The 13,884-nt window shown below is 37.4% G+C and overlaps 1 protein-coding gene across 2 annotated transcripts; it reads left to right on the top strand.

The window, feature by feature from the left end:
• The first annotated feature begins 758 nt into the window (after nt 1-758).
• Nucleotides 759-13,797, top strand: MMP13 (matrix metallopeptidase 13). 2 transcript variants are annotated; one of them, XM_010379066.2, is made up of 11 exons: nt 782-901; nt 994-1,235; nt 1,878-2,026; nt 2,207-2,332; nt 4,288-4,449; nt 6,237-6,354; nt 7,313-7,446; nt 8,421-8,580; nt 10,716-10,819; nt 11,236-11,353; nt 12,416-12,452. In XM_010379066.2, the coding sequence occupies exons 1-11, from the start codon at nt 782-784 to the stop codon at nt 12,450-12,452; spliced, it is 1,470 nt and encodes a 489-aa protein (XP_010377368.1). The 2 variants fall into 2 exon arrangements, with proteins under 2 accessions (XP_010377369.1, XP_010377368.1); XM_010379067.2 differs by lacking the exon at nt 11,236-11,353 and having other exon boundaries at nt 759-901; nt 12,416-13,797.
• Nucleotides 13,798-13,884: the final 87 nt, after the last annotated feature.

The following is a 13,884-nucleotide window of genomic DNA, read 5'->3' as shown; positions in this document are numbered from 1 at the left end:
TTCACCATGTTAGCCAGGATGGTCTCGATCTCCTGACCTCGTGATCCGCCCATCTCGGCCTCCCAAAGTGCTGGGATTACAGGCTTGAGCCACCGCGCCCGGCCCAGTGTAATTCTTCTTCCTCTCTCTGGATCTGTAGGGAATTTATGCAGGACTCCATATTCGTTGAGAGGTCATGCCAGTGTGTTTAAATTCCAACCATGGGGCTCAATTCTGTGGTTGTGCTGTAGCACCTCCAAGTCTTCGAGCTTGGTTTTGGTCCAATATCATGGGCTTCAGGTAGACACAAGACATCTTTCTGTAGTTACTCTAGAGAAAATGCAGTTTATAATATACCAGGCTGTAGTAAACATTCTAGAAGCAGTACTAAGTTTCTCTTTATGGAAGTAAACATGCCATCTTGATACACTTATTATTTGAAGAAGTAAAAGTAGCTAGTTTCTTACAGAAGAAAAAAAAAACATTTTTGCTAAGTGAAGTAAAAAATGTACTACTCTCTGCTTCTTCCCACAGTATCCATAAATATGCGGAGGCCGTTTATTTTGCCAGATGGGTTTTGAGACCCTGCTGAAACAAGAGATGCTGTCATTTATATTTCCCCCAAATTCTACCACAAACCACACTTGGGAGGGAAAAGAAAAAGTCGCCATGTAAGCATGTTTACCTTCAAGGGACTAGGAAGTGGAAACCTATCCATAAGTGATGACTCACCATTGCAGGCCTATAAAAGTAAAGGTATTCTCTGCGGAAGGACAACAGTCACCAGGCATCACCATTCAAGATGCATCCAGGGGTCCTGGCTGCCTTCCTCTTCTTGAGCTGGCCTCATTGTCGGGCCCTGCCCCTTCCCAGTGGTGGTGATGAAGATGATTTGTCTGAGGAAGACCTCCAGTTTGCAGAGGTAGAGTATCTTGCCAATCCTGATGATGCGGTTGGTACATCTCAGAAATGTCCTTCTCTTTGAAACACAGTTCATTTTGGTCTCTTTTCTAGCGCTACTTGAGATCATACTACTATCCTACAAATCTCGCGGGAATCCTGAAGGAGAATGCAGCAAGCTCCATGACTGACAGGCTCCGAGAAATGCAGTCTTTTTTCGGCTTAGAGGTGACCGGAAAACTTGACGATAACACCTTAGATGTTATGAAAAAACCAAGATGCGGGGTTCCTGATGTGGGTGAATACAACGTTTTCCCTCGAACTCTCAAATGGTCCAAAACGAATTTAACCTACAGGTAATTATAGACTATCTTTCTTTCGTATTTGTTAACCTTTTCTTGTAGTATTAAATGTCTAATATTAAGTAGGCGTTACTATTTAATAAGCTGTTAAATTCCAGATTAGCTTTAATGTGGTTGCCGAGATTGCCTCATAACATCTATTATTGTCACAGTAACCCAGCATGATTTTTTAGTGCGCATCTCAAAGTATTTCTTTTAGAAATGAAATCAAAAGAGAAATAAAAGTAGATTAAAGAAAATTTGCAAACGTAGTGCATTAGGTGTATTTATCACAATGGTTCTAAAGATGAAGAGTTCCACTGTTTCTAGAAACTTTACAGAGCTATTTCATTTATTTGGGCTTTATCAATGTAATCCAAACTTTTAGCATGCAAAATAAATTATACTAAACATTGGAAAAATTTTAATTTAGGATGCCACATGGTCAGATATTCGGAGATACTCAAATGTCTGGATTTTTGACTTTTTATTCTGGTATGGCATCATAATTAATACATTATTTGAAACAATAAGCCTCTAGTAGAACTTTCAAAGAAATTATTGCATTTTGAATTGAAGAGCAATATACCAAGAAAATGTATTCTAAAATAGCTGTCACTTTCCAAAAACTTAATTGAAACTTTCTCTGTTACATAGAATTGTGAATTACACCCCTGATATGACTCATTCTGAAGTTGAAAAGGCGTTCAAAAAAGCCTTTAAAGTTTGGTCCGATGTAACTCCTCTGAATTTTACCAGACTTCACGATGGCATTGCTGACATCATGATCTCTTTTGGAACTAAGGGTAATGATGCACATTTATTTTTAAAACATTTTTATATTCTAATTCTTATTTGGTTCCATTTTAAAATTATTTCTTTCAGTCATTCATTACTTTTTAAAGCATTCAACACTAATTTACCAAACACCTGTGCTAAGTACTCCTGGATGTGATAAGACTCCTAACTCTTGCTTTTGTGTGTAGAGCATGGCGACTTCTACCCATTTGATGGGCCCTCTGGCCTGCTGGCTCACGCTTTTCCTCCTGGGCCAAATTATGGAGGAGATGCCCATTTTGATGATGATGAAACCTGGACAAGTAGTTCCAAAGGTAATGTTTCTTATAAAGATATCATTTATGTGTTGTTAGATTAGACAGTGAACACACTGGTATGGAAGTTAAAACACATAAAAGTTAAATATATTTGGTATTTGACTATATTTTCTTAAATAAAGTTTATCTTAGACATATTAGTGTCTCTACAAGTGACATTTCTACAAATTGATATTCAACATTAAAAAATGAACAAAATCTACTTAATCTGTCACAGTGGCTTGAGGGATACTAATGAACTCTGAAGTAGGACCAAAATGTTTATGTTTGTCAGCCAACATGTTATTACTGCAAATTACCTTTTGGCATGTTGAAGAAGTACAGTTTATTATAAATATATAACTAAAAACTACCAGGGTTGGATCTATGGGTCATACATGAATTAGATGTGAATTGAAATAATTTTTTCCTTGATAGAAATATGTTCAATCAAATTTGTTTCCCATTATATGAGTTGCTTGATTCAGTCTTGTCTGTATATGATAAACACCTTTCTTAAAAATCTAGACAGAGTCTTACTCCAAACAGCATGAAACAGACAAGGTAGCAGTTGTATTTACAAGAGCAAAATGAAATTGCATGTTGAATGAAATCAGTTAGTAGTTGAATCTTCAAGTCTCAAAATAATTGGGAATGTTAATTCAGGAAGAAAAGCCATAGATCGTTCTAACTCGGACTTAGTTATGACAAGTAGAGGTTGTCTTCATAGACAGCTGATTTTATTATTCATTTAAACAAAAAAAGATTATTTTTCCAAAGAATAAAACAGGGCCTCAACTCTAATACCTAAAATCTGTCTGTGGAGGGAAAAGTGAAAATTTACATATTTATGTTCTGGGTATTTCACAGGTAAGAACAGTTTCAGGAAGAAGGAATAAGATCCAGCATTGTTAAGGCAGAATCACAATAAGCCTCAAATTTAGGTTCCTTTGTAAATTCTGGGTTTGAAATACTTAACTGAAATGAATGAAAACATCCATACACCAGTCTGGATTCATTTTTCAGTGGAAGGCTAAGAGCAGTACCCATTACTAGTCATTCGATGAAGAATTGGCACTCAGATTATGTGACCTCTAGTTGCTCTCATGGTCTGCAAGATTGGCTAGGTTGGTTCATTTTCTTCATGCACAGGCTGCAGTAGCAAAGGAAATTTAAGGTCAAATGGAATCCACTGGCTCTAGTTTTCAGGTAATCTAAGCACAAGTAACAACAATCCTATTGCCTTACACTTCTTATTTTTCTTTTAGTGTTTTATTCTCTTTTTTCCAGTTTGAAATACCTGTATTAGGAGGCTCAAAATTGGCAGACAGAATGCTTAGAGGGAGCAATGTAAATACAGTGACATAGTGGTCTTCTAGAGTAAAGATGGCTAATCATGTCTAGAGTTTCCGTTTCTCCAAACCCCAGAGTCTAGAGACGTTCTAGAAAGAATCATTTGGTTGGAATTTGCTCCCAAGAGTATACACAGAGAACCTATTTAGTGCATCCTCCATCCTTGGTACGCTCCCTTTGGATGCTGTCTCCTGGAGGATGTTCTGGGCAGAACCCTAGCTAGGTACCACCCTATGTGATTTCCCCACTCCTCGTTTAAGGTAATCTCTGTCCACTTCCCTCACCTGACCTGAGAATACTAAGAGCAAATCAGGAGTCCTAGTGTCTTCATGGTAAATCCTTATTAGTTACTAATTACATGAGAGTAATCTGTTGACATTCTAATTGTGTAGGCAGCTATAATGAAAAGAACACTAAATTATTTATAAGAATTAAATCAATACTTTGAATCTTCCTTCAAGCAACTGAATACTGATATTAAAAAGTAAGAGAGTGAAGAAAGAGAAAGAAAGAGTATATAGCAAAGAAAGAAACATACCAAATAGATAAAACGATACTCCTTTCATTACCTGGTCACTGGAATTCCTTTTTTTCCTCATTGTTTCTTTATTTTCTTATAGGCTACAACTTGTTTCTTGTTGCTGCCCATGAGTTCGGCCACTCCTTAGGTCTTGACCACTCCAAGGATCCTGGAGCACTCATGTTTCCCATCTACACCTACACCGGCAAAAGCCACTTTATGCTTCCTGATGACGATGTACAAGGGATCCAGTCTCTCTATGGTAACTCAGTTATAGAAATAGAATATGATTGGTTATAAAAGCAGAAGAAATCCATGCATTTATTTTCTAAATAGCAGTCATGCTGCATAATGATGTTTTGGTACAGTGAAGCGCATGTATGACAAAGGTTTCATAATACTATAATACTGTATTTTTAATGTACCTTTTTTATGTTTAGATACACTTAATACTCACCATTGTGTTATAAGTGCCTGCAGTACTCAGTACAGTAATATGCTGGACAGGTTTGTAGCTTAGGAGCAAAAGGCTGTACCATATAGCGTGTATGTGTAGTAGGCTATATATCTAGGTTTGTGTAAGTATACACTACGATGTTCACCCAGTGACAAAATCTCCTAACAACACATTTTTCAGAATGTATCCCTGTTGTTAATTGACACATGACTCTACTAATTGAATTCACCACTGCCAATGCTGCTTTATTGGTTTTGTTACTAAAACCTAGGAAAACACACCCATTTTTTCTTTCCAAGTCTAACTACCCACTCAAATAGAAAAGATTTCATTCTCCATTTTTTTGCAGACTGTAAGTCCCTGTATCTGTATTTTATACATTGCAATGTGCATTTGATACCCCCAAAACACCTCTGCAATAAGAAAGAAAAATATTTTATTCCGCATTTAACCAATGAAGAAACAAAGCCCTGTAGAGTTTAAGTAGCATACCCATAGTAATATGGTTGGTGGTGAAAGTGAGTTCCTAAAGCTTTTAGAAATTCCAAGTACTCTTTCAACCAATACAATTTGGCACAGTAGAAACCTCTCAAGTGGCCTGTGGTAGTTTTTAATCAACATCTACAGTAACCATTGTAAAAACAAAATTCTTCCTTTTCACTTACCCCCCAAATTTTCAATAATATTTACAAAATAATTAAATCTCAACCCAAATATTTATTTATAGATGACCTGTTATAAATAGAGTTAAAGCCACAGTGCACAGTCATCAGTGTAAACATTTCTAGAGCACATAGTTCAGCAAATTTGCTCACATCACCCAAGCCATTCTTTTCCCTTCTAGATTTGAATCTGTCACAGTAACTAGCATAGCCATGGGCATGAACTTGAAGATGGCAAAGGGAATTTGCAAATTTATTTTGCAGTTATTATTTCTACATTATTATGACTCAGGGACTGATGAAAGAACGAATATAAACTAGACAGAAAAAAAACCAGTGTAGGATTATTATTGTGTACTGCACCCCCATCCCGTCTGCACTCATGGGAGCTGGTTGGAAAGTTACCAACATTTGGCAAGTCACATAAGTGCTGAAGGCCTGACTTGTCGCAGCTGAGATACAGCTGCACCATGGCAAACTGGTGAAGCAACATTAGCTGATGTTGACAGCTGGTAAAATAGTCAAGAGGAGGAGGCAAGATGAGGGCTTTCGCAGGAGAAATACACCACCAAAAATGGCTTTGAGGGGAGTCTAGTTTTCAAGAGCAGTCTGTCAATAGATTGTGCAAGGTGTAGGGAAAATGTCTTCAAAGTCTGTTGCTTTTTTTCCCTAATTTTTATCATCAACCTCAAGAAACCTAAGTTTATAGTTCTAAAGAATCTCGAGAAGTCTTGAAGGATGGAAGTGGAGGGGAGGAAGGAAGGAATATTACATGGTACTTGCACCATCATGTAGGAGCCCCGGGACCTACTGCTTTTCCTGGAGAAAACCCTCTCCCACTGTCCATCAGCAGATCAACCTGTTGTGCTGTGACCCAGGTTTTCAGTAATGTCACATTCATAACTTCTCTCTTGCCTTTCACGACTGCAGGTCCAGGAGATGAAGACCCCAACCCTAAACATCCAAAAACGCCAGACAAATGTGACCCCTCCTTATCCCTTGATGCCATTACCAGTCTCCGAGGAGAAACAATGATCTTTAAAGACAGGTACTCTTGAGATTCTTTCATAAAGTTTGTAGGCGACAAACATTTGTGAAGCTGTTTCTGCATAGAGCCAAAACATCCTGTCAGACTTCCAAAGGCAAAGTTAACAGTAAAAATGGGCAGGCAGTTTACTTCCATATTTCACATCCAATAAATGACTGATGGATAAATGTTTTACTTTTCAGTGTACAACCTTGGCATTGTGTAGCTTGTTTTTGCATCTCTAGTTATAGTCTTCCTTATAAATATAACCAAGAAAATCTAGAAATCCAATTTATTTTAAAAACAAGCAAGCATTGAAAGTAATTGCTGTATTAATAAATGGTTACTCGTTAGGCCCACGCAGATTCATTTTGGCATGGAAAGACTTTGATTCTGGATACATATGTTGGAATTTGAGGGATAGAATGAAATGAACCTAGAAATGCAATATAACATTTTAATTTCTACATTGTTCTAGTATGCATATTTGTTCATTCATTCATTCATTGATCCCTCATCTGTGATCCAATAGCATGTTTACCCCCTCTGTTATAACTCTAACTACACTGTACTCATGGGACGGGGGGTGGTTCTCATGTATCAGTTTTACCAGGCCATGAGACCATGGAATACATAGTTCATGTAACTCATATCTTCTCTCTGGAGCCCAACACAATGCCTGGCAAATTTGCTTGCCCCTAGCAAGATACCCAAAATTGAGCAAGACAATTTCAACCCACAAAGAACTTAGAGACCTCACAAAGGCTCTGCGAGATTTCAAAGTTGAATACCTTACGCTAGTTAGGATAGCACAACTTGTCACTGGAACTGAAAGGGTAATGGAATTTTTTCCCCTTCACAGGCGGGAGATATTGGTTGTATCTAACTTGTCTATGTTGATATGGAGAGAAGTGACTAGCAGGATAGAAATATAGCACTTAAAAATGTGACAGAAAACTCCATTTTACTTCTGTGTTAGATTCTTCTGGCGCCTGCATCCTCAGCAGGTTGATGCGGAGCTGTTTTTAACGAAATCATTTTGGCCAGAACTTCCCAACCGTATTGATGCTGCATATGAGCATCCTTCTCATGACCTCATCTTCATCTTCAGAGGTAAGCTTTCCACAGAGGAGGCCTCGCACAGGACCAGGGGAGGCAGTGCTGAACTTGATGCCAATAGAGATTCAGTAAAATGATCACTACTGAAAATATACCTAAATTAAAGACCAAGTATTAAAAAAAGGAAGCCAGAAAGTACCTGAAACCATTCTACCATGAATCTCCAAATTGAACATATAAAAGGTCTACATTGTTAGACTTGTCATATCCACTCTTTCTTTCATATGAATCATGTCAGTTTTTTCTCTTAGTTCCTCTTAAAAATTGTTTATTGAGAAAACATTATAGCAATATATATTCTGAAAAAGTGGAAAAAATATTATGAATCATTCTTCCTTCTGAATAGTCAATTTATTTCATTTGTTCATTTTCATTATGTAATGCATATTTTTACATATTTATTTTCATAGTACAGATACATTTTTATATTCTACTGCTTTCCTTGACATAAAATTATGACCAATTTCCAAATTGCTACTTTGCCTTTATGACCATAATGTAAAATGACTACATAACTTTCTGCTGACACTGTTTCTATTGTTCAACTATTTATAATATTAATGTTATAATAAACCTACTTTTCAGAGAAGAAAATAACTTTCACACTGGTATAAAATTTGAGTTTTCAATCTAATTAACCCTTCCTACTGTGTTGTTTATTCATGTAGAAATCTTAATTTTTTTTTTTACCTAGTTTTAAACTTAATATTCAGAACCAATAAATTGCCAAGTTAATTGTGGTATTTGATTAGCTGTATTCATAACTGGGAAATTAAGATCCTAAATTTTATTTTTTTGTTTCAAGAATGCTTATATTTTTATGTCTCATAAACATGATGATTGTAAATACTAAATATTTTATTAATATTTCTAAATGTATAAATGGGCCTGCCCTTAAGCACATGTCTACATATGTAAGTCTTAATAGATTTCCCTGGATAATAAAACTGTTATTTCACTAATTCCAGGTAGAAAATTTTGGGCTCTTAATGGTTATGACATTCTGGAAGGTTATCCCAAAAAAATATCTGAACTGGGTTTTCCAAAAGAAGTTAAGAAGATAAGTGCAGCTGTTCACTTTGAGGATACAGGCAAGACTCTCCTCTTCTCAGGAAACCAGGTCTGGAGGTATGGCAGCAGTATGTACTGACCCATCTGTGTCATAGCCGCAAACTGCCTCAAACATCTGTCACTACTATAAAGTATTCCTACACACTATTGTAAATGTCATACTGGTCATTCGTTTCTATTCCATGTCAGCTCTTTCAGGCAGCCCCTCAGACATGCATTTAAAAGTCTCAAGCTCTCTTGAACACACACACACACACACACACACACACACACACACACACACGTAATACTCAAACATTCCTCCTCTCAAACATTCTTTTCTTTGCCATTTGTTACGCCTCTCAACCATTTTTGGCACCCCCTCTTTCTTTCTTTTCTTTTCTTTCTTTTTTTTTTTTTTTTTTTTTTTGAGACTAAGTCTTGCTCTGTTATCCAGGCTTGAGTGTAGTGGCATGACCTTGGCTCACCGCAACCTCTGCCTCCTGTATTCAAGCAATTCTCGTGTCTCATGTCTCAGTCTTCCAAGTAGCTGGGATTACAGGCATGTGCCACTACACTCAGCTAATCTTTATATTTTTAGTAGAGACGGGGTTTTGCCACATTGGTCAGGCTCCTGGCCTCCAGCAATCCACCTGCCTCAGCCTCCCAAAATGCTGGGATTACAGTTGTGAGCCACCGCACCTGATTGACACCTTCTCTTTCTAATCTTTCTCCTGTATTCTCTTTCTTGTCACTTTCTCTTAATTTACATGTAGCTCCATCTTCCATGGCCAAAGAGGATACCAGCATAAGTACAGGAAAAGATTGGTTGAGAGAGAAAGCCCTCCTATCTGCAGAGTTAGCTGATCCACTCAAGAGGTTGACCAGGAAGCTGACAGGCCCATAGTTTATAAAGTGAAACTTTCTGAAGGGCAAATGAAGCTGGAATATTTAAAACATATGTAAAGATTCAGGCAGCGTTGACATCAACAACATTTAGGAGTCCAGATTCAAGTCTATATTTGGGAACGGGAATATCTCATCAGTACCATGCATTCGAAATGTTTAAAATGGAAACTTTTCTCCATCTCTGCATACACACAGTTACACACACACATGCATACCCACACACATGCACATACCTGTATATATCATCTTTGCCTTTCTACTTATTTCTGACAATGACATTTACAACATTCTAGAAATCACTGCCAGCTTCTACCAGGTACTGCATTACATTCCCTACCCTCCATGAGAAGTATATGGTTCAGTCAGGATTAATTGCTTACTGCAGCTCAGATATGCTGTTCTTTTATATCCCCTTACGCTTCTTTTGTGCAATTTTTTTTTTTTTCCAGGAGATCCTTCCCTGCCTCTCTCCCTCTTGAAATTCTGCCCATTGTTTAAAGTTCATTCAAAATATCATTTCATCTACAAAGTCTTCTTTGATTTCCCCATTCAAGGGTTATTGCCCGGTTTTTTGTACCCCCATGGCATTTCATGATTATTCTCTCATGCTTCACTTCTGTTGCCTGGTGTTGCAGTTATGTGTATACACATGTCTTAGCTTTATTGGTAGTTCAGTGGTTATGTTTTACTTGTTGGAACATGCCTTCAGGATATTCAAAAGCTCTCATCAGTAACAGTAGTGGCACCTTATGGGAGCCTGTTTTCCTAGGTTAATTTTAGGATATGTTTGCTTGGTTAGGGTGTGGCTGCGGGCAGGGGAGAAGGAGTTTGAAATATGCAGTTATGGAAGGGGAAAACTATGCTTCCCTTCCCACCTTTAGTATTACCATATGCCCCTACAACTTTTTACTACAGAAATTAAACCTTAAATATTTTTGTAGCCATTACTGTATTTAGCAAGTTGTCTTACACCTAGTGGGAAATCAATAGCTAATTGTTCGATGCACAAACATGCATTTATTTCATGCTTAAGAACACGTTTCTAATATCATTTGTGAAATGGAAATGAGCCTGTAACTGTCTTTAAAAAGATGGCCTTCGGGCAAGTCAACAAATACTCATCAAGCAGCCACTGTACACTCAGTATTCTCATTCCTAATGTTAAAAAGCTACCAGACATTTTAAATGGACTTAAAATTTTTAAATTCTTGTCAATTTTGAAAGATGCTATTATATCTATTGTATTATTTCTAAGGTACTTTCTAAGAAATATAACTGACTTCAGAGTTTTTTTCTTTAAATAGATATGATGATACTAACCATATTATGGATAAAGACTATCCAAGACTAATAGAAGAAGACTTCCCAGGAATTGGTGATAAAGTAGATGCTGTCTACGAGAAAAATGGTAAGTAGTTACATTGCATTGACTTTAAAGAGGAGCTTCTGTAGCCCCTGAAAATTTCTATACAAATCATTTTTAGATAGGACCTAGATGTGTTAATAAATGTATGGCAGTTAAGGAATTAATTGTTCCTGTGTGACTACCTCCAAAGACAGCAAACCAAAAAAAAACATGCCTAGAATAAATAAGAATTTTACTTAATGATTGCTAATTCTATAAATACGAGATGCTAAACCTTCAACACTACCTTAAGCTACGCTTAAAGATGCAAAAATGCAAAGGATATTGCCAGAATTCAAACTGGGTGTGGAGTGGGAAGTAATTTATACATAAAGACTCATAACTACCATAACTATGTAGTGACTTTTTACTTTAATTATGTTCTCAGCCTTTTATTTTTATTTTTATTTTTTTGACAGAGTCTCACTCTGTCGCCCAGGCTGGAGGTCAGTGGCACAATCTCAGCTCGGTGCAACCTCCACCTCCCAGGTTCAAGAGATTCTCCTGCCTCAGCCTCCGGAGTAGCTGGGATTACAGGTGCCTGACACCATGCCCGGCTGATTTTTGTATTTTTAGTAGAGATGGGGTTTCGCCACGTTGGCCAGGCTGGTCTTGAACTCCTGGCCTCAAGCGATTCACCCGCCTCGGCCTCCCAAAGTGCTCAGATTACAGGCCTGACCTCACCGACCTCCTTTAACTATGAAAAGAGATATTATTGATAACTTACAACAAATATCACTCTAGGTGCGGTGGCTCATGCCTGTAATCTGAGCACTTTGTGAAGCTGAGATGCGCGGATCACTTGAGGTCAGGAGTTCAAGACCAGCCTGACCAACATGGCAAAACCCCATCTCTACTTAAAAAAAAAAAAAAAAAATAGCTGGGTGTGGTGGCATGCACCTGTAATCCCAGCTAGTCAGGAGGCTGAGGCAAGAGAATCGCTTGAACTTAGGAATCAGAGGTTGCATTGAGCCAAGATCACTGCCAGTGCACTCCAGCCTGGACTACAGAGTGAGACTGTCTCATATACACACACAAAAATCGATAATCGGCCAGGCGCGGTGGCTCACGCCTGTAATCCCAGCACTGTGGGAGGCTGAGGCGGGTGGATCACGAGGTCGGGAGACCGAGACCATCCTGGCTTAAGACGGTGAAACCTCGTCTCTACTAAAAAAAAAAAATACAAAAAATTAGCTGAGCGTGGGTGGCGGGCGCCTGTAGTCCCAGCTACTCGGGAGGCTGAGGCAGGAAAATGGCGTGAACCCGGGAGGCGGAGCTTGCCGTGAGCCGAGATGGCGCCACTGCCCTCCAGCCTGGGCGACAGAGCCAGACTGTGTCTCAAAAAAAAAAAAAAAGAATTGATAATCCAAGTAGCAAAACTGTCTAGGAAGATTCACACCTTAAAAGAACAACTAAAATATAAAAATAAAAAGATAAAAAATTTAAAAAGGAACAACTATGAGCAATACATTAAAGCACTAATAGAGTTTGGTTGAGATTCCTACAAACGGGATCTAAGAGATTGAACCGTTAATATTAACTGGATTAAAACCTCATTATTTTCAAACTCTGAAATTGTCTCCATGCTTTTTCTTGTAGGTTATATCTATTTTTTCAATGGGCCCATACAGTTTGAATACAGCATCTGGAGTAACCGTATTGTTCGCGTCATGCCAGCAAATTCCATATTGTGGTGCTAAGTGTCTTTTAAAAAATTGTTATTTAAATCCTGAAGAACATTTGGGGTAATACTTCCAGAAGTGTGGGGGGCGGGGGGGGGAAGGAGAGCTATCAGGAGAAAGCTTGGTTCTGTGAACAAGCTTCAGTAAGTTATCTTTGAATACGTAGTATCTATATGACTATGGGTGGCTGGAACCACATTGAAGAATGTTAGAGTAATGAAATGGAGGATCTCTAAGGAGCACCTGATTCTTGTTGCTGTACAAAAGCAATGGCTGATGATATTTCCCACACCACAAATGGGACACATGGTCTGTCAATGAGAGCATAATTAAAAAATATATTTATAAGGAAATTTTACAAGAGCATAAGGTAAATCACATTCATATAATGAATAAATCATTCTTACTAAAAAGCATAAAATAGTATGAAAATGGAATTTTTGGAGAGCCATACATAAAATAAATAAACCAAAGGAAAATGTCTGTAATAAATAGACTGTAACTTCCAAATAAATAATTTTCATTTTGCACTGAGGATATTCAGATATACGTGCCCTTCTTCACACAGACACTAACAAAATATCAAAGTCACTAAAGACAGGAGACAAAAGAGCAGTGGTGAGAATAGTAGATGTGGCCTTTGAATTCTGTTTAATTTTCACTTTTGGCAATGACTCAAAGTCTGCTCTCATATAAGGCAAATATTCCTTTACATATTATAGAGGATAAAGAAGGATGACATCTTTTTATTAAAATATTTCAGGTTTTTCAGAAGTCACACATTACGAAGTTAAAATTGTTATCAAACTAGTCTAAGGCCATGGCATCCCTTTTACATAAATTATTTGATTATTTAAGACTAAAAGTTGCATTTTAACCCTATTTTACCTAGCTAATTATTTTAATTGTTCAGTTTGCCTTGGATATATAGGCTATTTTCTAAAGACTTGTATAGCATGAAATAAAATGTATCTTGCAAAGTGGAAGTATATATATATTAAAAGAGAAACATCCAAATTAAAAAAAAACACAGTCTACTAGACTGTGATCCCTTGAGACATGGAACGATACCTTTTTTCTCTGCATTTAAAAAAGTCCCCCAGCACTTCCCACAGTGCCTATTGATACTTGGGTAGGGTGTTTGGCACTTATTGAATATATATAATTGTCCATCAAGGGAAGAACTATTGCTCACAGACACTGTTCATAAAAACTCAGGCAAAGAAAATGAAATGCATATTTGAAAAATGTATTAGGAAGTGTTTATGTTGTTTGTAATAAAAATATATTTTCAACAGACAATTGCTATATGGTACATTTTGTCTTTAGGTATAATTTCAATTTTCCTCACCCAAAGAGGGTTCATTGACAATATTTTTATTTTTG

This window comes from Rhinopithecus roxellana, chromosome 15 (assembly GCF_007565055.1).
Source record: "Rhinopithecus roxellana isolate Shanxi Qingling chromosome 15, ASM756505v1, whole genome shotgun sequence".
Lineage (NCBI taxonomy): Eukaryota > Metazoa > Chordata > Mammalia > Primates > Cercopithecidae > Rhinopithecus > Rhinopithecus roxellana.
This window is presented reverse-complemented; position numbering and strand designations above follow the sequence as displayed.

What these genes read in the sequence shown, in the direction of transcription:
- MMP13 (XM_010379066.2), top strand. Translation starts at nt 782, where the DNA reads ATGCATCCAGGGGTCCTGGCTGCCTTCCTCTTCTTGAGCTGGCCTCAT. An exon ending in AAGACCTCCAGTTTGCAGAG is followed by an intron (nt 902 to 993) that starts GTAGAGTATCTT and finishes TCTCTTTTCTAG; the next exon opens with CGCTACTTGAGATCATACTA. An exon ending in AGGGATCCAGTCTCTCTATG is followed by an intron (nt 4,450 to 6,236) that starts GTAACTCAGTTA and finishes TCACGACTGCAG; the next exon opens with GTCCAGGAGATGAAGACCCC.